Source organism: Pezoporus flaviventris, unplaced genomic scaffold, assembly GCF_033815535.1.
Source record: "Pezoporus flaviventris isolate CSIRO_AGI_PZ_B2104156 unplaced genomic scaffold, CSIRO_AGI_Pfla_v1 ptg000001l, whole genome shotgun sequence".
Classification (NCBI taxonomy): Eukaryota; Metazoa; Chordata; class Aves; order Psittaciformes; family Psittacidae; genus Pezoporus; species Pezoporus flaviventris.
This window is the reverse complement of record NW_026892549.1, coordinates 51207640-51233025: the sequence shown is the minus strand read 5'-3', so window position 1 is coordinate 51233025 and position 25386 is coordinate 51207640. Positions and strand designations below refer to the sequence as shown.

Sequence of the window (25386 nt, the reverse complement as noted above, 5' to 3'; positions counted from 1 at the left end):
CCTGAATGCAAATGACCTGTTATAGCACTTATTACTTAGGGTATAATGTTCAAAGCTGAAGAGTAGTGAACTTAAATTAGTTGAAGAACTCATATGAAACCCAACTTCTAATAATAGTGAAGCAAGTCTTCCATATGTTGTTATAAATTTCAGTCCAAGATGATTAACGTGGCTCACAGGCTACTCTTGTAAGATGATAGAAGTGATATTTTTGCTGCCTCTCTTGAGAGGGTTAGTGTTTCAAAATTAATTCCAAACAAGCATCTTCCAAGCAAGAGATGTTTCTCATTTTTCCCTCACCTTAATAAAAAGGTGTTGAACACTCTCTTCCTAAATGTTGTCATTATGGGAACATTAAACAAATATCATGACGGTATGATGTGATAACAGTGTGTACGTGATATCCATGAAATAATACATTACATTCACTAATACAAGTTTAATTTATTGTTGCTGTCACTACATTTGAAATAGAAAGCTTATATTGTAAGCATGAGGGGAATTTCAGAGGTAAATTCAACAGATCCATTTTCAGTCAATGTTATTTGTACTTCCAGTAGGTTTCTATCTAGCATTTTAAATCAATTCTGTCGAAAGAATTTCCTAAAAAAAACCTATCTTACAAACTTCTTTATTAATTAAAATCATGCCAATATTAGATTAGATAGTAAGTTGTTTACAGCCGTAAGTATTACTGGCCTGGAATCTTTCTTATGGCATAAATAAATGTGATTGACAAAGCTCAAAAGATTGGTTTGGTCAATGGAAAAAGGTTATTTGGGTTCAAAATCATAAAACTTGGGTCTTGACTCTACTGAAATCATTGATAATGCTGTCACTCAGGTATGTAAATATTAAGTCATCTCTTCATTATGAGATCTTGCTCTAAGGAGTGACTATGATAAACTGAAGGGGCAATTCTCTGGTTCTGTTCTCTAAGTTGTTTGGGTGACCTTGGATAAATCAGTTTAGTATTTCCCATCCAATGCCCATAGCTGTAAGAGGACTAATTGTTACATAGAGCCTTATTCTTTCTGTGGATACAAGCAGCTCTCTGCTGGCCTGCTTGCTGGGCATGCCTGCAGCCCACAAAGCAACACTGAATTGAAATACTGGAGCCAGCTCCAAATGAGTTGATGCGTCTCTGTTGTCAGTGCAACACAGAGCCATAATTACATGTGCCCAGTGCTCTACCTCAGCTTGTTCAGAGCCAGCTCAGACCCCTCTGCACAGCCCTTCACTTCATGCACATGTTAAGCCTACCCATTTTCCAAAGTTCCCCGCCCATTCCCTGTTGTTATCCCTTATTTCCCCACTGTTAAAAAGTAAATATAAATTTCCACTTGCATCATAGTTGTGAGAACAAAATGTATGATATTCCAAGATACCAAGATACTGCCCTGATAAAACCTCTGTAAGCATACAGGTGGCTAGATGAGGAGACGGCAGGAGGTACAAATTGCAGACATCAAACAGTTATTTAGTTACTGATAGTATGTGATGCTGTTCATAGATGAGGTAGATAAAAATGACAGATATTCTTGTTTGGCTGAAACTATTCATCCTGATTCCTCCTCTCTGATTCAGAAGAACTGAGGCTTGAAATGTGTGTCTGTGCGTACTATTGACGCCTGGTGAAAAGAATCTGTCAGACCATGTGTGTTTGTGAGCTCTTGGCCAAGCCACTCAATGACTCTTTTAGTTCACTAAATGCAGGCTTGTTTTATAGCTAAGTGACACAAGTTTTCCTGTGAAAATTGCATCTAGTTGTTGGCCTCTCATCACAGAGTCTCTATCTGACTAAATTTTTCCAGCTAGTAAGAAGTCATGCTACATACAAGTAGGGTCTTGAACTTTGAACTATGTGAGATGAATAGTGTTTAATTCAGACATCAAAGGCCAGACTTCTCACTTCAGGGTGAGAGGATGAAAGGAGAGCCAGGAAAAGAGTGAAAAGTTAATAGGAGCAAAGTTCCATTATTAAACTGTAGGGTTGTTGGCAGGCCACCCTAGATAGGATGGTTTTCCTGGATTATTTGTGATCCATTTGTCTATCACAGATTATATTACTTTGCCCATATTAACTACTTTATCAAAACTTAATCATATAACTTTATGCTAAAACTCAGTTCAAGACCTCTCTTACGTTTATGAGCTATTGGATCATAGTAGATTATTGGTGTTCAAAACAATACACATATGTCTGTGTGTATGTTTCCTTGTCAAAACTTAGGACAACATCCCAAACTGATACGTTACAGATGTCTGATGCTACTTTACAGATGTCTGACGCTTCTTGACAGATGTGTTCTTCAACAGCCAAAGGCTGACCCAGGTAGGCTTAACTCTCATATACTATTTTACGGCATTTTTCTCATGTATATTTCTGCTCGGAGAACACAGACAGCATCAGTTAATACCAACAAAAGTGTGCTTTTTCATAAGCCAAAGGTTACTGGAAAATGGATGGAGATTGGAACTACCACCATTAAACTTCCAGTGATAAGTTCTGTAGCTCTGGGGGGCTTTGGCAGGCCACTATAAACCTAATTGTGATTTAAATCCTGTTTTTTCTCAACCCTGTTTTGTAGGCCAGTGCTTAGGTACCACCTGAGTCCATTTTGACAGTGTATTTCTGGATGTTTATTTTTGCTTTAGCATCTGACTCTCCCCAGCTCAAGGTGGCCTAGCACAGCAGCCCCTGCCAGTACCAAACCAACAAGTGTCTCAAATCTGTCAAAGGTGAACACTAGATCTCAATTAACACTGACCACTAAACCCTAGGTCTTAATCCTGGCTTTATCTTGTCCCAAAGCTTATTCCACAAAACCTGTATTAGCTCAAATCAGATGCTAGTGGCAAGCCAGCTCAATTTTTATTTGTTTAGCAGTATCATAAGCTTCAATGGGTTGTTTAGAATCATGCACATTATCAGATCAAATATTTTGAGTCTTTTCAGTCATAAATACTTCTCTACCTGCGATCAAAATTACTTTTTCTTCAAATCCCTGCTTTAATGAAATAAATGTGTAGCAAGCTTATGCTGTCTACCTTGGTCTTCCAATTAAAGTATTCTTTCCACTGCTATATTTAAGGTAGGAATGGATGCCATAATATTAATTAGAAATTGGGAAAACTGAGACATGGAAGCAGAACACCAATCTGTATCTGTATCCTAAAAGGGTATACTCATGCTCTGTTGAATCTCTGTATAGAGCAACTGTTACACAGACCATCCGTAACTAACATTTATTTTAACAGAATTGTTCTGTGATGCACATGGTGTCCTCAAGACAGCTTTTTTCCCCCCAGGAAATCACTTGTACCATGTTAAAAGTCAATTTTTCCTCCTAAAATTAAATTGCAAAGTTGGGGATATCAGGGTCTATGTACGCCATGAATGAAATCCATCTTACCTTCTTCTTTGCCATTATGTGGCAATAGATAATATTTCTATTTATAATCTCTAAAAAAAGTGCATTGCCTCTTGCTGATTGCTGTATGCGCTGTCATAAATTTCACTGTGTTCAAGAGTTCTGATTTGAGATTGTGCAACTGAAAACTTCACACAGTGGAAAGGTTATCTAATAATAATTAGATAATTAGATCATTTGGATATTGGGTAATGTCTGTAGTTATCAAAAAATTTATTATGCGAGGTAATCATGATGACAGTTGTCTGTAACTTAGACTCTAACAAAAATTAATTTTTAATTTACCTTCTCATTTCAGTGACAGTTTAAGTAATTTTGTCTTTATAAAGGAATCTGTTTGACATTTGTGCTGCAAAAGGGGATGTTGGTGTATGAGAGAAAGTACATAGGATTTGATCTCAGCCAGTGAGGCAATATAGGGAAATGAAAGTCTTCAGGAGCAATAGTTCTGATTCAGTCACCCATAAATCTCCCTGAGGGATGTGCATCTTTCAGTCCTGTCTTTGCCCTATCAGCATCCTCATCCTTCAGTTCCCTGTCTTTGCCCTAATGTAGCCTCTGAGGGAATCTCTACCCCACCTTCTTTTTAAGGCATCTTCTGGCTCATTTCCTATTTGAAAATCCATTTGCTCTGTGCTCAAAAGGAGCCAGTTTTTCTGCCCACTTCATTAGTGCAGTGACCAGTTTAAACTGCACCGCAGGGTGAATGTTTGGTCGGCTCCGCATGGGCTGCCTCTGCTGGGCAGGCAGCTGATCAACAAATGAAATAAAAGATATCCCTTAAAGTACAGGGGAATACATGCCTGCCCTCAAGGAAAATTAAGAGAAGTGGGCCAAGCTCTTAAAATAGCAAGAGACCTTACAGCTGCTCTCATGGCAGCAGGAGCCCACCCTTTGACAAGTTCATCCACATGGCTTCATTTCGCGGAACTGAGAAACTGATCTTCTAGCAAAGGTGGTTTTGGGAGTTACTACAAGTACTAGTTAAAAATCTCTATTTCATACCTATTCAGCATCTTTATCCTTGTCCATAAAACACATGGAGAGCGTGTTTCAGGGAACATGTTAGTTCTTAGGGGCAGGCTGACTGAACAAAGCTGGGATGAAATAATGTGGTGGGTTGACTCCTGGTCAACAGCCAAACACCCCTCCCCTCTGCTGTTGGCTCTGGAGAAAGTAGAAGGAAGGTGAGAAGACTCACAGATGGGAGATGAAAGTGTAGTGGGTGATGCCAAAGCTAGGTGTGCAAGCAAAGCTACTCCCTATTATCAGGCAGATGTTTAGCAGCTTCCTAGGAAGCAGGCCTTCAGCATGCACAACCAGAGATTACTTAGGAAGACCAACACCATAAACACTCCTCCTTTTCCCAGGCTTGTATTGCTGAGCACATCATGGGGTATAGGATATCCCTTTGGCCAGCTCAGATCAGCTCTGCTGGTCGTGTCCCTCCAAACCTACCCACTGTGGGGACAGAGTGGGAAAGAGAGAAAGCCTTGATGCTGTGCAAGCACTGCTTGGCAGTAGCCAAAATACTGGTGAGTTATCAACACCATCCTAGCCACAAATCCAAACACCCTACAGGCCAACTGTGGAGAAAGTTCACTACATCCCTGCCAGACCAAAGGCAAATACAAAGCCTTGTTTCATATTTGTTAACCTTCTTCAGTTGTTGCTCGTAATGATGTTGATCTCGGTGTGAAATATGAGGGTACAGATGTTGGTACAACATTCCTTTGAAACACGAGACTTCTCCAAGTAAGTACACAAGATTGGGAAGAGCAAGCTCTCAGCAGGCCACTGCTCTGCTGATCCATGGCTTTGTCTACAGCAATGGGTCTTTTAATTTCTCCTTAGAAGCAATTTCTTCTTTAATATTTTATTTTAGTGTCTTTTTGGATTGGGGACCCTGAGAGTGATGTATTTTGGAAAAGTGACTGGTGCAGGATGATTGGGTCCTTATATTGCTCTTATTTCTCTGTATTATTTCCCTTTGTATGGCAGTTTTGGTACAGCTGCTGCTTTGTTGCTATCCTCAGTGCTCTCAGGTTTTGGTGTGCCAGTGACCATATTCAGTGCTGTTTCCCCCAATAATTTTTGACAATCACAAAGCTATAACTTTCAGTGTGGAAAGAAGATGGCGTTGTTTGCAGCCTCATGTCACAGGGAGGCCTGATGTGATGTATTGCTATGAGCATCCCAGAGTTTGAGATAATTCTAGGAGATATCTAAACTTAAAAGATTTACCCACTTTTTGCCTGTCCGGCTTCTCAGCTGACTGTAATTCTGGTGGGTGGCTTTTGAGTCACAAATCTCTTTTGATCCTCTTTGCAATATTCTAATGCTCCATGTTTGGTTAATCCCCTGGCTGTGCTGCTGCCTGGGGTTTTCAGGGCTGTGTTTTGCATGTCCTCCCATGCTTCATGTTTTAGTGCTGTCAGGTATTGATAAAAAAAATTCAGAGGACTTGCATATAAATTAAGAACATTTCTCTGGGTAGTGTTTCCTCTCTGTATTCATCTCTGCTTTATTAGCACAAATGTAAGTAATATTTGGTATTTGCCTGGTTTGTGTTTTCCAGTACTGCTCATAGGATAAGCATGGTCTCTATTCACAAAGAGCTAAGTGCCTGGCTGTACAGGCTGTATGCAGACTGCACCCAAGCTGTTGCTGGGCAGTGGAGTGGCTGAAGCCACATGTCCCTATTGCTTCTCATAGGCAACTTCTGTACAGACTCACTGTTAGCCTTCTGCAAAATATGATCTCCAGTTTCATATATAGACTGAAGCAATAGGTGTAGCTGCCTCGTTCCCCAAAGCTCCTGCAAACTTTTCATTGCTGGTGTTTTTGTTTTCCTTCATGATGGATGCACAGTGCTGCTTTGGTGATTTAGTGCTTGGTTCCTGTATACACCATAGAAGGAGCTATCATCTAGGAAGGTTTCTCAAAAGACCGCTAGCCACTGCCGTGGCACCAATATGAGCCATAGACTTGAGGTCAGTGTTTGGGGAACACAGTTTACTCCTCTATTAGCAGGACTCCTCTATTAGGACTCGCTGCCAGTGAATCTTGTTTAGTTGAAATACTCAACCTCCTCCACTGGACAAAATTCCACTACTCTGGAAAACTGTTCTCTTTAATGAGAATTAATGCTCAATTTTATTTTTATTTGTAAGATTTCTTGTCTCCTTCTGAATTCCGCAGGTGTCTTTGCTTTGTGTTTACTCGAAAACATCAACCACAGTGCCCTTGGCGAGTGGAGGCAATTTAGAGAGTCCCAGGGAGTCAGCAGTGCTCCCCACTGTAGGGGACACAATCTGAAAAGCCCCAAGAGTATTAGGAAAGCATTAGGATTTGGTAATATTATAACCTTCAAGCTTTAGAGAAACCCAAGAGAATTTAGTATGGTGAAACTACTTCATATCAGTCACCACATACTTACAAATTCCTTAAATTATCAGCAGTTTGTTTAGCCTAAACCCATTTTTTTTCTTCCAATTACACACGTAGAGTATATGGTGCTTATAAAAGAAGGCTTTACATTACAAAAGCATCTCAGTTTTTTGAAAGGAAGGGCACACTTGTATCTGGTATATCCAAATGCTGAGTAACCCCATTCTTTCTCTTACAGATATGATGTTCTATACAGTGTCCTCCTTCAGTCCTAAAGTTTATTTCCTCTATATTCTTAGTCCTGTTTTTACCTCACTATTTGTAGGCTATGACAGAAGTGTCTTTTTGCACTGTAACAGTGCTACAAAAGATATAACCTGTGCTAGATAGCTATGGTTTTCAGTGTTTAATATTTACTTTGTCTTATTAGTGTTTCTTGATAAACGGGAGAGGTACAGGAATGATGGAGAATGGACAAGAGGACATTTATTACAAACAGGTGTCAGATTTCTGATTCAAAAGCAGAAATAAGGAAAGCATTTCAGGCCCTACCTTGCAGAAAACAGAGGACAAAAGCCTTCATGGACTTGCTCTGACTCAATGCTTTCTTGTAAACTTTGTCTTGTCTGTTCTACAGGCCCCAACCTATTTTCTTCATGGCCTTCTTTTAACAGTATTTCAATGTGATCCAGTATGATGTAAGTTCTTGAAGATATTGTGGGGTTTATCAAACAATCAAGACCCATTATGTGAATAAACTTTTATTTTAAAGATTCCTAAAATTGTCCAAATAGACTTCCACTACAAGCTTTCTATTAAGTTTTGGATTAATGGCTAACACACATTGAAACGAAAGCACCCGACAGCTATTACATTCAAGTAGCCAAACATTTGTGCTGTATAGAGATGTGCCATTTATTTTCTAACCCCTTTTCTGATTTCTTCTTTTTTATTACTGGTAAGTGTGTTTGTTCTATGGGAGAAAAGAATAAGATTCACACCTTAGCTCTCATTATATTTGGGCAGAGCACCTTTTTATAGTATCATATAGTCATAATCATCTTTTTAGCACATTTGTAAGCATGTAGACAAGTTCTGATGTTGTTTCTTGACAGAAAAGTTTGCAAATATGGTGGCTAAAGTAGTTCCAAATGTCTTCACAGGGTTGGTGACTGGCGGAAATGAATTACTGGAACTCAGCCCCTGCCCACTGAAATACTGCAGCACAACTCTGAAGTGTAAGTACATGAGTAAAACTGAGCACGTACTTCAAGTTCTGTGCTAAATGGGGTATTTCACCCATTTTGGGGAAAAAGGAGGTCTGTCCCCAGATATGTCAATTGCATTTCATGATGAAGACTGATGATAACAGTCACCTACCTGTTCTTACATAGTATGGGGATTCATTAATATGTATGAAATTCAGTGAATATGCTGATGGTTCACGTTGGTTTTCTCCTTCGAGCTATAGCAATATAAGCACATCCAAGTAACAAAACAAGGTGAAGTTAATACCAATGGGTTAAACACTGTATTTTAAATACTCAGGGTATCTTCATACAAGAAAGTGGAAATAGGGTCTACATTCATATACTAAACTTAAAGTTAAAACTATCAAACCCTTTTTTGAGAGCAGAAGGATGGGATGTTCCAAAAATAATTGTGATCTAGAAATCAATGTTGCGCCATAAAGTTTGGAGTAAATGTGCAATCACCACTGTCATGCACTTTTGGTAGTAACAGAGTTGAAAACTAGGGCAGCACAGAGTTTTCGATGGTGCATGCTTGGACATACTCTAATCATACTTGTCCTTACTTTTAATCAACCTGGTTGCAAACATTAAGGAAGTATGTTAAGAAATTATGAGCTCTGAGGAAAGGTTTGGTAAATCTCAATTGTGTGCAGCACACAATGAAACAAGAATTAAGGAGAAAAGAGAAAAATCCATAGCTGAGGAAAAGAACATCTTTCCCATCAAGAAGTTTCTGAAAACAGAGCACTTATTTAAAAGGCAGTTACTTAGTCTATAAAGCTGTTTGTTGCAGTGAAGATGACCTCCTTTGCATCGTAGTTTTGATTTTGAACCTCTACCAAAGCACCTTATTGCATGGAGGTCAGAGCATGTTGGGCAAAACTTCCAAGGCTTTTGGATTATTAGGAGATTTTAGTCAAGATCATTAGGAGATATTTAGCTTTTCACGCTCTATATTGATCCTTTTCAGACTGCGTAACATTTTCCAACACATACAGTTAGTGGATTTCTGCATGTAGCAATAGATTTTGTAAAGTCACCGCATGACCATGGGCCTGCTGGAGGGAAGCTACTGGGGCAGAGAATACTTGTCCTACTTCCATTCTTTAACTCTTCAACTGCATTAGAAACACGTGTCTCCATAAAACCCTCCTTAATACAGGTGTATGCATGGATGGTAAAATGAATTGAGAAGCAGAGCAAGAATGAAGTGGTTCAGCCTCAACTAATGACTAGGAACTCAGCTGGCTGTTGGATTTGGACAGTTCCAGTTCTTCTCCATGGAGTTTTGAATACCACATCCCATGTCAAGGGGTTCTTAACTTAAGCATTGATTGGGAAAAAGAGTTATTTTTTCTCTGCTTTCTGAAAGAATGGCAGGGAGAATCTGATGCAGCATTTGTCTTTGTGCAGGACTTATGGACTGGCCATCTGGCTAGCACCTAGTCAAAACACATGCTGCTTCTTGCCCACCTGGCCAAGCACATAGTATTGGTCAGAAGATGTGGAAGAAATCTGGGGTTGTTGTAAATTGGCACAGGTAAAACAGGAGGGAGCTGAGAAATTGCCAAGCAGAAGAAGAGATTAATAGTACAGAAATGGGTGTAGGATATTGTGGACTTATTGGGCATAGAGGAGAGTTGAAGGCTTGAAGGGGGAAGGGTTTGCAGATGAGGAGAAGCCATGAAGGGCAGCAGGTGGAACGATGAGGACAAAAACTGTGAAATTGCATCAGAGGAAGGAAGAAACCAGATTTCATTTATTGTTACCCTTGGACAAACTCTTTAAAAGTCTGGCGCCTGGTACAGAGGTTGGTAGGTGACAAATTTTATACCAAAGTAAAATTAAAAAGTGAATTAAACAGTAAACTTACTAAAATTATAAATATACTAAAATTAAAAAGTAAAAACAAACAAATAAACAAACAAAAAAAAAAACCTACTACTTTTTAGCAGGTTAGCAATTTCTTACCAAAGCTTCTCTGAAACCTCAGCATTGCTGTCATCTAGTTTGGCAGCCAATTACCATTCCAGCAATGCCAGTACTAGCAGTATTCAGCAGCTTCCAGGGTTCAGTCAGCACCATTCTCCTCCCACTCCATGCACCTTATTATCAGAAAGTGTTTGTATTGCCCTGGGGACATCAAAGCAATTGTGCCCCACTGGGATGAACATGAGCACATACAGCAGGGCATGCCAAGCGTTTAGAGAGTTTAGACTGTATTATAGAAAGATCTAGCAAGCTCTAATAAGTAAATAACTATGAAAGACAGCTAAGAAAATAAATATCAAATCTTATGACAACAAAAACATCAAACTTTGTTCAGAATGATTTCTTATGGAGGGAGGGAGGGTAGCACAAGCTGGGAAACTGAGTCCCAGAAAGGCTTTGGTGCCCGTGTCCCCCCAGACCAGCACATGCATGGCTCAGGCTCTGTGTCCTGGCTCTCTGAGTGACTGTTCACCTCTGAGGCCTCCATGCTGGGGCTGGGATACCTCCGATTTGGCCATTGTGGTTTTCAGCATCACAGCACCTGTGCCTGGCCCCAGCCTTTCACACTGAAATGCTTTACGAGCTAAATATTTCATTGAGCACGTGGTCTGTGCCTGGTGGCAGTCATTTCAGATGGATGGGCTGTATGCAAAGACTGACTGCTTTGCTTGAGCCAAACATAATAAGCTGTCTTGCATACTCCACACCTAATAAAATATTAAACATGTTTTGGCACCCAGAAATAAATACTGGCTCGAAATTCCCATCACACACATCTCCCTCTCCTTACCTCCCCCCAGTTCCTTCCCCTTACTTTATACTGAAGTGCTGCTGCTCAGACCAAACAGTCTGTTGACAAGTTGTGACACTGGAGGTGAGCAGTGCACAGTGCCATAGGGTTATTATCTGTTGGGATGTAACAAAGTGATCAGATTGGGTGCTAGTGATGTGAATGCAGCCTGTGCCATGCAGGGGCAGGCAGCTTGTGAAATGGCTGCTCCGTGTCTCAAAGTTGCTCAGTGGGAACTGATGGGGACTCAGTGGGAACAATGGGAGGTCACTTAAAGCTGAAGTTAAAAGTGGAGCCTTGTGTTAAAAACCAGGATAAATAGAATATTATAAATAGAATAGAAACTAAAAAAAAAAGAGCACAATAACCATAAACTGCTACAATATTCATAATTCAGTTGTCAAATTTTTATTTAAAAACTGTGTATAGCTTAAAAATCACTGTCATAATAATGCCTCTGTGTTAATGCAAGGCAATGATGCCTTTCCAGTACTCTGTCTTTTAATCCTCGGTGCTATGATTTTATTTGATCTGTTCCTCCAGCCACCTAGAGGCAACCTAAAACAGCAGTAAAAAATATCTGACCAGTATCTACCCACATCAGTGGGTCCCAAGTCAAAGCTCCTTGAAATCAAAGAGTAAAGTGCCACCAGCTTTGCCTGGGCTTTGGGTCAAGCTTCTCAAACCTGCTCCTAAAACCCAGAGGGACGCGGGAAGTGTTTGTGCCTCTCCAGCCCATGGCTCTCCCGGCCTCCCTGTGACCCAGCGCTACATGTACAATAGCGTTTTTCTTGACTAATATTACCAGTGTGGTGTTTTCTTTGGCTTTGATAAAGCTGTGATAAATTCCTTGACTGGACAGCACCTAATTGGAATACATTAGAAACCTACTCGGCAATGAAACTGCTGCCTAAGTGCATAGGAAGGCTTGGCCACAGGTCAACATCTGCACTCACAGCAAGTGCTGCCTGCATCGAGGCACTGCTCAGCCCCTTCATTCAGGAGCTGCCTTTTGGGGTGGGGGCATTTTTCAGATAGCTTTGGTATAACGATATTTGTCTGCAGCTGTACACGGCTTGATGCTGCCTGACAGGAGAGAACAGGAGCATCACCCCGGCCTCACCCTTTGCCTTCCCCTCGGTTTGCTTCACTTCAGCATTCACCGGGGCTGCAACACGCACCGCTCCGTGGCGCGTTCACGTTCACCCAGGGCCTGAGTTGAGCATGTGATGAGCTATGTGACACGGTAACTCCGTCCTTTGAAGCTGACGAGCAGCGTTTTTCCTGGGCGCGCGTTTTTCTTTCCGCTTCCCCCCCCCCCATAACTGTCAGACCCCCGTGTCGGCCCGCGATGCGGTGTGTCCCGCCAGGCGGGGCGGTGCTGCCCGGCGGGCGGGTCGGGGCCGCGGCGGCGCTGCTGAAGGGCACGGCGGGGCGGTGGCACCTCCCTTTCCCGCTCCGCTCCGCCCCGCCCCGCCGGCAGCACCAGCGCCGTCGGTGCCGCGGGGAGGCCGGGGAGCTCCCGGCGGAGCGGAGTGAGTGGCGCTGCGGGCGGGCAGGGGCCCCTCCCCGGCGCTACCTGTGCGAGCGATGCGGGGCCGAACTGGACTTAATCGGGCCGGCTCCCGCCGCGGGGGAGCGGGGCGGCGGGGGCTCGGTGGCGGAGCCCCGGGGGTGTGGGGTGGAGGCCGTTCGGGGCCCGCCCGGAGCCGGGTGCGCTTACCGGTAGTGTTCCGAAAGTGGTGTGGGAATGACTTCATGGAGGCTTTGCATCTTTGTCGTTTGCGAACAGGAATCGGGAGGACGCAGCGTTGGTGGGACGAGGGCCTGATCCTGCGGGCACCGGCGAGGACGAAGCAGCCCTCTCCTGCCTGGCTGGCCCCAGGAACTGCTGCTCGATGGACAGAGGCGTGCTGGTGGGACCACGTTTACAACATGCTCTTGGCACTTCACCCATCCCCACTGTGCTGGTATGTAGCCTGGTGCTGGTTTATGGGAGGGATGGGCTGTGTCCCTTCACAACCATCACAGTGTGTGGTGACCCACGGGGCAAGCTGTGGCCATGGGCAGGACTGGCCTTCAGCATGTGGAGGAAAGGAGGAAGAGCTAGGTTAGAGGTGGGGTTTGCAGTGGTAACACCTTACTCCTCCCATTGTCACAATGAGGTTGCTAGCAGCAAAGTTCTCCAAACTGGGCAGGGCAGACGTGCAGCCCTTTGGGTTTGCGTGGGAAGAGGTGGTGCTGCGTATAGCCATTGCTGAAGGTAAAGGGAAGGTAAATAGCCTGGCTGCTCCTCTGAGTGGCTGGGGTGATGTGAGGGTTTCTTGTCTGCCTCTGCTGTGCCATGAATACCTTTTCCAAGCTTTGGCCCAAACCTGGACAGGGCAGGTTACCTTCATCTAGTACATCATAAAATACAGATTTGGTAGGGTAATGTCAGCCATGGCAAAAACTGTAGAACGTTTAGAAACGTCTTACTCTTTCTCATGGTTCAGGAAGTAGGACTTCAAATCATGTTTCTAAATGCAGTAATTAAAAAGGAAAAAAAAACAGGGATTTGTACTGTAGTCTTAACAAAGTGGCATTTTTGACCTTCGAGTGCATACAAATTAGTTTTCTTTATAACATTATGTTCTGCTGAGAATTGTTTCTCTAAAATCCCTTTGGTTTGTACAAGTAGCACAGGGGGCTGTGCGGAGCCTCGCAATGCTCATGTCTCAGGGGACAAGGTGGTTCCATGGGCAGGGTCCTGGGGAGAGAGCCAGCAGTGCTGCTGGGCTCTGCGGGTACCACTGCCTTGTCTGGCTGCTGGCCACCCTGCTGCTTGGGCCCAGAGGTGGCAGCTCCCTTAGAAGTAGAAGCTGGTGCATTGGGAGCAATGAAATTCAAGGAAAATACTTGGGGAGAGCTGTGAGACAGTGATACTTAAGGCTGACATAGTTATTTATTGCAATTGTGGGCAGCTTTTGTACAGCTGGAGCATCTGGCTGTTAACTCCTCACTTTGTCCTCGGCTGATTTCTGCCACTCATTAGTAACATAGTTGTGATTTTAAAGCATGGGGCTGTGTTTTCCTGTGTGTTCTTATGTGAGATGTGGACAAACAGGTCTTCTGTTCCATTCCTGAGTCCCAGTTTTACATTTGGCTTCTGCATAGGGAGATTAAAGAGCAGAATGGGGTTGTGCGCTGCTTTTCTTGTACTACTCTGTCCTGGTAGGCAGATCCTGGCCTTCTCCTTCCTCTGACTTTCACTTTTGCTAATCTAGTGGGACCTTACCATTGTAAGGGCGTCACAAAGCAAAACAACACGCTTCATTCATACCTTCCGGTCTGCAGCTCCATATGCTCGTAGTTGAATCTTGTGACTACAAGATACTACAATAAAACATGACTCTGTCAGACTGAGATACTGATCCAGTGTTCTACCTGCTGCTGCTCATCAGTTCCCGCTGGCAGGATCCCCAGGCTGGGCAGCAGCCAGGGATAATGGCAGGAGGGACTTTCTTGCTTGTGAAGATCTGTGCATCCCTGCCCGCTGTCTGCAGCAGTCTGTCTCCAGCTGGACCTGCAAAGGACAGCAATGCACCTTTACAAACAAGCCTAGATCCTAAGCTTTAGCAGGAGTGTAGGTAGCTTGAAGTTTTAACGTGCTCCTGAAGGTGTGTTGTTAATAGGTAGGCTCTGATGCCACGATTGGCTTGTTGGGATGGAAGTTTTGTGGTGTATCTAGGAAAATACTAGTTTCTGTTCTGGTTTGTCCAAAAGAGTATCACATTTTAATAAACCACAGGTTGCTTTGTTTGGAGCCAGTGCCATGCTTTAAAGCAGTCTAACTTGGCCGGTGTCTCTGATAACCTTTGGTGATACACGTGTTTTCCCCTGCTGTGGGGAATATGGTTTTGGGGATCTTCAGGCTGTATATTTGCAGCTAATCCCTATGGGGGGCGGGCTGATAACTACAACATCTGTAGGCTTTGCTGAACAACGTGTTGAACCCGTATCTTCCTTAGGGCAGGGAAACAGCTGTACATCTACGTTAAAAACTTGATATCCATTTCTTATGTTTTGTTTTTGTGCACTCACCAGTTTCAAGCATTATTTTGTATTTGGGTTCTTAGAGAGTTTCAGGTCTCCTCTGTGACATTAGCTTTTCCTCCCTCTGAGCCAAGGCATTCCTCTGTAATTTCTGTAGCTGGATCACTTAAATCTTAGCTAAACTTCCTGCAGATGGACTTTCTGGGAAGCTCTGCATTTTCCTCATGCTCTTTCTTCTACAGTTTTGCTCAGAGGCCTCACTTGTTAAGGAAACCCATTGGTCCACTTTTACTTATATAGAATACAGGCTTTAATCAACAGAAGGCATCCCACTCTTGTTTGTACAAGGGTAGGTTAAGCTGATTGTCTCCCTTGTCTATGGTCTGGCAGAGAGTCTGTGCTGACAAATGTCTGCTCACTTGTATTCTGAGACACGGGGGGGGTGTGGAACCACCAGGCGTTGAAAAATCAAGTAGAATTAATATGTGGTCTGTATTTCTGTCTGAATTTGGTGGAAACAGTAGCATGTGCAGGTGCTTGGGCAAGCAGCTAGGTGATGAGAGCAGAACTGGTTAGAAGTTTTCAGCATCCTCTTGCCTTCAGGCTGCTCTCTGCTGCATGTGGTTCTGGTAAATAAAGCCCTGTACTGGAAGGAGGAAGGATTTCAGGAAAGGCTGGCTGGGTACAGCTTTACTTTCATGAAATCAGACAGGTACCAAGCACACAATGCTCTTTGCTTTTAACAAGACTGGTTTTTCCTGGGTGAAAACCACCTTTGTGGCTGCTGAGGACTGTACCAACTGGCACTGCTGTTGTCTGAACTGTTGGTATTTCTGCCTCAAGGCTCCCAGCTGTACTTCAGCCTTGCTTGCTGCTTCCAAAAGCATGGGTAAGATTGCTAGAGCAGTCAGGAAAGCACTTGGGTTTGTTCCTTACTTCTGTGGTCACATGTCTGTTGTGTGTGCGTATGGGGCTTGGTTGGTTTTTGTTAATACATCGGTGTTTTGTTTGCTTGTTTATTTCTAAGTCAGTACTGGCTTTAGATCCAGAAGCTTTAGATATCCAGAGCATGTCAGCATAAAAACTCACATCAACACAGGTATACTGATTGGCAGCAAAAAAACCTGATTCCCCCACTCCCACTGTGCACGTAAATCGTGAATTGAGGCGAAGAAACATTTTCCTCTCTCCTGTTTTTCCCTCTAATTTTCTTTAAGATTTTCATGTTCCTTAACTGCACTGCTGAAGTGGTTGAGAGTTGAAATTTGACATGGAAATTGCCTCCATTAAGTAACTCAGTGTTCTGACTGAGAAAGAAACTCAGGAAAGTGGATGCCTGTCTCCTCGTCCAAGTAAAAAGGAAACACCCTCAAGTTGCACCAGGGGATGTTTAGACTGGATATTAGGAACAATTTCTTCATCAAAAGGGATGTCAAGTATTGGAATGGGCTGCCCAGGGTAGTGGTGGAGTCCCCATCCCTGGAAGTACTTAAAAGACGGGTAGATGTGGCACTTAGACATGGTTTAGTGGGGAACTTGGCAGTGCTGGGTTAATGGTTGGATTTGATGATCTTAAAGGTCTTTTCCAACCTAAACAATCTGATGAACAGCTGTTGTCTTACTGAAAACCATTTTAAAGTAAGCTTTTAAAGAGGTCATGCCTGGTTCTGAAAAGTGGTGCCGTTTCCCCATTCAGTTACAATAAACTGGCTTAGAAGCCTGCAAAAGTTTTATCAATTCTGGCCATGGGGGGTGGAGGGACCATTGAAATTCCAGCAAGTGCCCTGAGTCAGATAGCCAGAAGACTCTCACTGACACGCTAATCCTGCACAGCAGTTGTTTGCTGTTCCTGCATCCAGCCCTTTTCAATCCATAGCTCTTATCTCTTGCTGGCAGTAAGCAACATGAGGGAGAGGATGGCTCTGCAAGGAATGAGGGCTCCATTTATGCTCTTTGTTGCCCAAGTTGTTTCAGGGTATTTAGGTAAATCAGCGATTGCCTGAGGTAGCTAGATCTTGGGAATCATGCTTGTCTTAAAATAACTCCAGCTTTTTAAAACCTCCTTTCCCTATGATGAGAAGGAGCCTTTATAATAAATGTTACTACAGTGTGCTGCCTCTGTAGAATTTGCAGAAAACTGGATGTGAAGGAGAGGCAGACATTAAAAGTGGTGGGTTGGATTGCTCTGAGAGGCCCTGCCTGGGCTGTTCTGCACAGGAGCCTCCAAGACCTGAGCGACAGAGACGATGCTGTGCACTAAGGGAATGATTCATTCCTCTATGTGCTGGTGCTCTGTTTGAAACTGCAGAGCACCCAGAGGCATAATATCATGTATCCTTCTGAACAGCATCCCACCTTGTTAGGGAGAGGAAAGGCAGATGTAAGATGTTCCGGGTTTCTGTTTCTCTCCATTTTTGCATGGAGGATGTAAGTATTTAATGCAATTAGATGCAGTTCAGAGGTCTGGATGCCTGAATGCTGTTTGGTTTACCTCTGCTGATACCTCAGCTGCATCACTTGCCTCAAGTTTGAGTGGTTTTGTTACAAAGAGTAATATTTATTGTTTCCACGATAATGACAACACTATGATTATCTGAAAACTCTCCCTATGCACTTGTATGATAAAGGTCCAGGTCTCAGCAGAAGCTCTGAGAGGGAGAAGGGAAAACAGGAACTTTTAAGCTTTGGCAGAAGATGGGGCATTCCACATGCTGGCATATGACCCTTTCTATATCCACACTGAAATTGTCTTTAACTAGACTTGTGGAGGATGGAGGCAAATAGGATGGGAGGCACTTGCCCAAGCAGCAGCCCCCTGTGCACTGGGATTAGGTGCTGTATATAAGTTGTTGCAGCCTACCATTCAATCTAATTTCTAAACTGCTGTATCATCACCTTTGTCAAAGTCAAATCCTGTGGGTGAGCAAGCAGGCAGACTTCTGCAAGGCCAGTGCTACGGATTTCATCTAACCTTGTGATAATACATAACTTTGACCCATCCACCAGTGCTTTCATTTATTGGTTCCCTTTGCAGAGTCCCAGTTGTGAAGCTGTCTGTGCTGTGCTGAGGACAAGTGGGACAGCTTGTTAAAAGCAGATGTGGTTTTGGTAAGTAGTACACTGAGCTTCTCTTGTGGATACCGAGATTAACACTAAAAGCCTCCCTGGCTGGAGGAGGGTTACAGAGAGTCATATTTGAACCTAAAGCTTTGGAAAATGAGAAGCCTGGCTTTGTCACAGCAGAAACTGCTCACTGTGTTCAACTGGACAAAGCTGGGCTAAGCTATTTTGAAAAGTATAACTTATTTGTTAATCCAATGACAGCTGTAGCAGAAAGTGTTACAGAAAGCAGTTCCTTGCAGTGTAGCATTGAACTTCAAGGAGATTTTTTTTCAAAGGTCTTATGCATGAAGCTATTTAAATGGTAGCAGGAACTTACTTGCCTGTGGTAGCTAGAGATGTTGTATAACAGCAGAACTCTTGCTCTTCATGCCTGTCTTCATCATGTGAAGATGTACTCCAGAGAGGCAGGTGAAACTTATTTTTGGATAGCTCACATTTATCCTTTTGTAATTGTTTCTTACTGATCATTTTAATACTTAAAAAGTCTTATTTGTCTAAAAGAAACTGCAGTTATGCTATTAATGCTTTTTTAATGCAATTTATATTGTATAATAGTGAATTGCAGGCATCCTTTTACCATTGTTTTGTTTCCTTCAATATTTAGGAATGAACTTACCTTGGCAGAAAACACCTAGCCAGGCTGGCAAAGAGACTGCTTAGCCCTGTCATGCAAGGTGAGTTCAGCTATGTGGTATGACTCCCTCAATGTTTTCTCTCTCCTTGTATTACTACAAGGCACGTGTGTAGTAAATAACATCACAGGTGAAGCAACACCTGAACTTCCAATTCCAGGGGTATGGAAGGGAATCGATTATTTTCAGGACTCTTAAAATAATACACAGTGTTTATACTATTGAAGTTAAATGAGGTATTTATTTAAAAGTATATTGACTACATGTCCCCTGAAATTGAGCACAATGAAGAAACTGTATTACTCAGATTAATTAAATCAGCATTTCTGTTACTGTAAAATTGGTCTTGGTTTGTGATGGTGCTGCTTTAACTCCTGGCTGACAGTGTGGCAGAGCAGATTGCAGCTCCCTAACCTCTGCCTCCAGCTGAGCACACAGCTTGTCACATGAGGGACTGTGTCTGCAGAGGTTTTGGCCTGAGCCTCGAACCATCTATGCAGGGATTTCTGAGACAAATCTGGCAATAAATCAGAGCTTGGGCATTAAAACAGACTTGTGTGCAGTTACTGAATGAAACTTCGTGCTGGGAGTAAAATGAGTATCCTCCCTGCTGCTCCCTGAGGAAGTGAACATTGTGAGGAAAACCAGAGATACTGAAGTCCCCATCAGAATTTACCACTCTGGAGATGAGTTAGGTGGAGAGTGCTTTAACAGCACTATACCACGTACGTGCAAGCAGTGGTTGTCAGAAAAACGGGCAAGCAGTCAGAAGACTGAGGGCAGCTGCGTTTGCGATCATTCATGTGCCAACAATTATTAACCCAAGTAGAATGAGCAAAACTGTAAAACTTACTGCAGTGACTGGGAAAGTACCACACTCCATAAATAATGAAGTGAGCAACAGTCGAGCATTTAAAATAAGGTCAATAACTTTGCTTTTAAGCTCAAATAGTAATCAATTTGGAACAATTTAGTTGTCTTGGACGTCTTGCTATCTAGAAGTGTCAGAGCCTGCCCCTTCCAACTTGCAGGGCAGTCACAGACATTTGATTTAGCCCAGATGAAAAGGCAGAGGTAAGAAGGTGGGAACAGAGGTAAATCCTGCAGATGAAGATGCTGAAGATGATTTTCTTCCTACCTGCTTTAGGAGATGTTTATCCTATTCCCTCCTTCCTTCTGCTGGACACTAACTCATCTGGTGGCGTCCTCTCACAAAAGAGCAAAGAAAATCTCCAGTTTTAGGATGGAAACATCTTAAACCAATGATAAAATACTAACTAAAACTGGCTGCCATTTAACACACCTCCTTTTAGAAACATGCACACACACACAAAAGAGTAACATCTAAAAGAATATGGGTCCAAACTTAGATTAGAAATCAAATCTGAATTGTCATAAAATATCAGTCATGAAAATCTAATAAAATACTTTATCAACTGTGGCATAGAGCCACAGTTTTATGGTTGGGGAGTATGAGGTTTAAATTTATGGTATTTACAGTTCTGGCTTAGCCTAAGGAGGAAATGATACCACATCGAAAACTTCTAATGCAACCGGTAGTGTAGTGAGAGGGAGGTACATAGATACGCTGTGTACCTCCCACAAAGCTTGTGTATTACCTTGGCTGGGTAAAGACTGCAGTGTTCAGGTATTAGGTATGCTGGGTTATAGATGCTGTTAGTGATTCTTTGCCATGTCAGATACTTTGAGCTATGTATTCGTTCGAAAAGCCAGTAGAAATTATTTTTATCAATATTTTATTAATGATAAATATTAAAATTAGACATGCACAAGATACTACTATTAGAAAGGTCTGAATTATTCAGATGTCTGAATTGCTTTCAGACATGTCCTTGGCCTCTGGTCTATAAGCATGTTCTGAAAGCATTTTAAGTTTCGTCAGTTAATAGACATGGGTATGAAGCTCATAAGGTTTTTTAATAAACCTCTACAGGGATCAGTATAGTTTCTTGTGTGATGTAGGGAAATCCAGCCTTTTACTCATTTAATAACAAGTTATTACAATAAAAATCTGCCTGATAGCTTAGTTCTCCTCTGTGTTGGGTAAAACTACAAATGCTCCCAGCAGGGTTTATGTTACAGGCTTGTTCACTCTGCTGCCTGCTCTGAAATACACTGGCACATGCTCCAGAAAAAAAAAGACTTACTAAATTTTATTAGAGGGATTTATAAACACTTCTCTAAAATGCTGCAATGTTCTGACATAAAGCTAAAGGTGTGAAAATATCTGTATGTACGTTGTGGTTTCAGAAGCCCTTCAGCTCTTTCTGCCAGAAACACCAATCAGCACTTCCAAGTACCGGCACTTGAGTCCTACAGTTTCCTAAACAGGTAATGATGTTTTCAGTGAAGCTTGTCACCATGAACCTGGTCCTCATGGGTCAGCTGCTAGGGTGGGGAAGTCCTTCCTACCTGTGAAGCACTGTTTGCCTGTAAATGGGATTGATTTCCTCTGCAAATATTTGCCTATGATCATGTTACTGGAGTCCCTGTTTCCCCCAGTGTATAAAGCAAATAAATTAAGGCTTAACATCTTTGTCATGATTAAGTTTTCAAAGACTATTTACAAAAAAATCTTTAACTTTGGCTGACCTTAGTACAGCGTCATCGGGTGAAGCTGTAGGGAACAGTTAGTTTCTGTGCACAGTCTTTATTTTGGCTGGCAGTCTGTTAACTCCGATAAGTGGGTAAGCTCATGCCAAGCAAAGTCAGGCATATCATGAGATTCTGCTTTGTCTGTACTAAGAAAGTAGCCTGAGAAACAGCCTTGAAGGCTAATAAACAAAAAAACATACACCAGAATTTGGGGCTGAACAACTGTGATTCTTGAAGAGTTTGACTAAAGGACCTTGTCAGGTGTTACTGCATTCACCACTCTCCCTCCTCTAGATGTGCAGCTGTCCTGCTTTAGCAAGAATGGTGCTCCAGCTCTGTAAAAACTGCCTTGAGCACAGCAGTGTGCTGCTGCTTTCCCTTACCTCTCAAGGGAAAAGAAAGAAAAAAGCTTGTTTCTCATGAATATGTTCAAGCCTCCTTGAGCAACAGCAGAATGACACTGGGAATTAGTGTCACTCCTGTCCAAAGGGCATACAACAGCCATGGCACAACGCTCTTATGCAGTAGTGGTTGGTTGGTGCCTCTTGGGGTGTTTTGGGGGTTTATTTTCTTTAGCAGCATCAGTCACTGAAGTTAAACAGTATTTGTTGACAGATTCAGGAAAAGAGCACTGCATTGTCAGTTGGAAAGAAATGATTATTCTTACTGTTTTCCCCAAGACCTTTGCATTCCTAGATGGCTTACATCATGTACTGGGATCTGCATGCAACGGCAGTCTGAATTCAGGTCAAGCTTTGCCTGTTTCTAGTAGATGTATGTTACTGATAAAAACATTTTTCACACACCATGCAAACATTTATTAAAGTTGTTTCTACAAGCATCTGTACTGAATTTATCTTTCCTCCGAGCTCACTGGGAATGCTAGACTATTTTTTGTGCTTATATGAAACACTGTTTTGACAGATTTCTTCAGAAGCAAAGCAGCACAAAAGAAGACATTCTGCTCTTTGAAAACAACTGGAACCACTGGCAAGAAGCAGCCACACTGTGCACTGAACAAGGGCACCTTTTCCAGGTTATCAAAACATGCTGTTGAACTGAATTTTGGAGCTGCATTTCCAAATGTACCATGGGATGCATCAAATCCAAGGCTGCCTTTCAAGGTTCAAATGCTATCCAGGATGAACAGATCAGGGAAGGTAATGAAGGATGTACTGGAGAGAAATCATCACTGATAGCAGTGAAGGTGAATGAGAAAGGTCCATCGAGCCCTATAGTGCTAGACTATGCACACCGTCTCTCCCGTGAGATCGTTGATCAGGCGGTAAAACAGTGGGCAGTGACTGAAAGCAAATACAGCGACATCCCTTTTATTGAAAGTGATGTGCCCTGAGCCCTGACTGGCAAGAACTGTCTTCACCACGAGTGTCCTGTCTGTGAAGCAGTTTGTATTTGGTACTAGTGCAAATAAAGTAAAATCAGCTGTGATTTGAGCATAATGCCACTATATGAATGTGTTTGCAAGAAGAGGCAAAAAAAAAATGGCCTTTTCATCTATATTGCTAAGAAATTAATTGGATTACAGTACAATCTATTAAGCAAGTGTCATTTGTCATCAGACGTATGTTGAGTATGTTCTGTCTTTGTATGTATCAAATGTGATCAGAAATAGTGTTAAAAGGATGAGAGGAATGTGGCTGCCCTGCAACTGTAAAAGCACTGCCTCAGAGGCCCCAGAGATGCTTAACAACAAAGTGTGGATTATTTTTATTTACTGCAAAAAAAAAAATCAGTGGCCTGGTTGTAGGTGAAAAGAGGGGAACTCTCCATGCTTGGTAAATTTGTCTGCATTTTGCTGAAGTGAAACCAAGGTCTGCATGTAGCAAAGGTAACTGCTGTCATAAATTTTACCTTGATTCTTTGACCTGGCTGAATCTGTAAACCACAAAATAATGAAGGTGATGAGAAGCATTTTATAAACCCCAGCAGTATTCAGGGACCCATATGGATTATGATACTAATCAACTTCTGTTCTTAAGTGAAACAGTGAGGAACAGGACTGTGTTGACAAACAGTGCATTATAATTAACAGATGCTCTGGCTTCTGTAAATGCATGAAGGCTATTCTCTAAAATCCTACAGTAAGGTAGTTTAATGACATCTGATCGCTGTGTTCAGACCAAGCTGTTTGGATTTTTGGTTTGGTTTGGTTTTTACGTTCGGGTGCTGTTTTTTAGGGGGGATTGGTTTTAGTTTTTTACTGTAACCCACATAGGTGTGCAAAAACTACTGATGCAAACTAGTGAAACAAACCTTCAACAGTGTGACAGTATTTTAGGACTGTATGTTTCATGGGACCTATGGCTGATTTACACTGAAATTTCACACAAAGGTAATGCCCTCGCCACAGGACCTTCCTTCAGCTTCTGTAGGCTCATCTTGACCCAGTGGTAAAACTGCATATGGTGATGCAAATACAAGCTACAGAAACCCAAAGCCTGAGCAGTGCACTGAATCTGCAAATAAGCCTTAGGCCAAAAGCTTAAGGGACTCAATTCTTTACCAGTTTTATGTAGCCTGCCTCCACACACCGCACCCTGCTTCTCCAGGACTTGCAGCCTGACCTACAGTAACTAGCATTTGAGATACGAAGAAAGGGAGGTGTTAATCACTGTCATCTTAAAGCTACAGTTTTGCGGACATTTTATACAAAGTGAATGCCTTGTAAAAGCTTGGGGTTTAGCACCGGTTTGTTCCTTTTTCTGTTATGGCCAGTTTAAAAGACATAGGTTTGGTTTTTTTCCTAGATCAAACATTTTTCCATTTGATGTTTTTGTTTTACAGAAAAATGCTTTCCATACTGGCAAAAACTGATACTATTTTTAAAACACACACACGTAGTTCTAGTAAATTATATAAAGCATGATTTTTCAAGCGGAAGGAAGCAAGCAGAAAGAGGACCATGTAAGTTGTTATTTGTAGCCTGCCTTAAATCTGAGAATAAGCTATGATTTGAGCTGTTTTGAAAACTCTGCCACACAAACTTAGTTACTTTAAATCCACCTGTATGGGAAAGTGGTTTTATCAAGAGTAAAGGGTGAAAAATGGTTCTCTGTAACACAGCACAAGACTATTAATTCACAGTGACCAGACTAGACTGTGCTGTTAAGACTCTTCTCAGGCTTTCGCTGAAAAGAAGGGGGACAAAATCTGCTTATGTTGCATTGTTTTCTTCTTTGAAGTGATGAATCTTTGAAGCCATATGTAAAGTGGGACCAAGGCCCACTTAAATTCTACCACCAACAGTGATGTACCTTGAAGTTCTAAAGCATGTAAAACATTAGACCATACCCTACATTTGCTCAGTCTAAAGAAATGTCCACGCTATATCAGATCAGCACATATATTAATTTGATATTGCTTAACCACAGCATTAAAAAGGATTCCTATTTATATTATAGCTAAAGTTTTATTACAAAAAAAGTGAACCTTTCTGTAACATTAGTCTTTACTCAAAGATATTAACACTGTCAAAGACAGTAATTAAAGAAAAAAATAGCAAAGACACCCCAAATCAAACAAAAGCCAAACACCCCACCCCCCCCCCCCCCAAAAAAAAACACAAAAACAAGGCAGGGGGAAAAGAAACCCTCCCAAAAGCTCCAGAGACATTATTTGCCAGATAGATATGTGACTAGCAGATAGATAGAAAACTGCACTCACTTTAAGAGTGCATTTAGGTAGATCTGTCTTGACCCTTGTACAAGTAACCTTGGTGGCTGTCAGGGAGAGTTAGGTGTTGCAATGTCTCAAATCCTTTCTCTGGATGTAACCTTAGCATCTGACACTCTTCTGGGAGTCAGAATATCAGATGTGCTTTTGAAAGCAGCTTCTCCATTGGCAGGCTGCCACTGCATGGTCCAACAGCAGGCAGAATTATACGATATAATAGTCTAAAGTTATATCATGGCATCCATACAGATAAATACTCAAAATTTCCCCAAAGTCACCTAGGTATAATTAAACATGCTTCACAGTGTGATTCCATTTGGAGTATTTGCTGTGTGGGACACCTTTGCTGCTTCCTCAGAAAGTCATCATAACATGATAGTAAGTAGATCACCCACTGTCCAACTAGTTACCTACCTGCAACCACAAAG

At 42.2% G+C, this 25386-nt stretch overlaps 1 protein-coding gene across 2 annotated transcripts; it reads left to right on the top strand.

Moving 5' to 3' along the window:
• Positions 1-7923: 7923 nt before the first annotated feature.
• CUNH2orf88 (chromosome unknown C2orf88 homolog) lies at positions 7924-24826 on the top strand. 2 transcript variants are annotated; one of them, XM_061457526.1, is made up of 5 exons: positions 7924-8062; positions 12652-12829; positions 17929-18009; positions 18622-18691; positions 22190-24826. In XM_061457526.1, exon 5 carries the CDS (start codon positions 22356-22358, stop codon positions 22617-22619), a length of 264 nt encoding a protein of 87 aa, XP_061313510.1. In that variant the 5' UTR covers positions 7924-8062; positions 12652-12829; positions 17929-18009; positions 18622-18691; positions 22190-22355; the 3' UTR covers positions 22620-24826. The 2 variants fall into 2 exon arrangements, with proteins under 2 accessions (XP_061313510.1, XP_061313502.1); XM_061457518.1 differs by lacking the exon at positions 7924-8062 and having other exon boundaries at positions 12531-12829.
• The last annotated feature ends 560 nt before the right edge of the window (positions 24827-25386 follow it).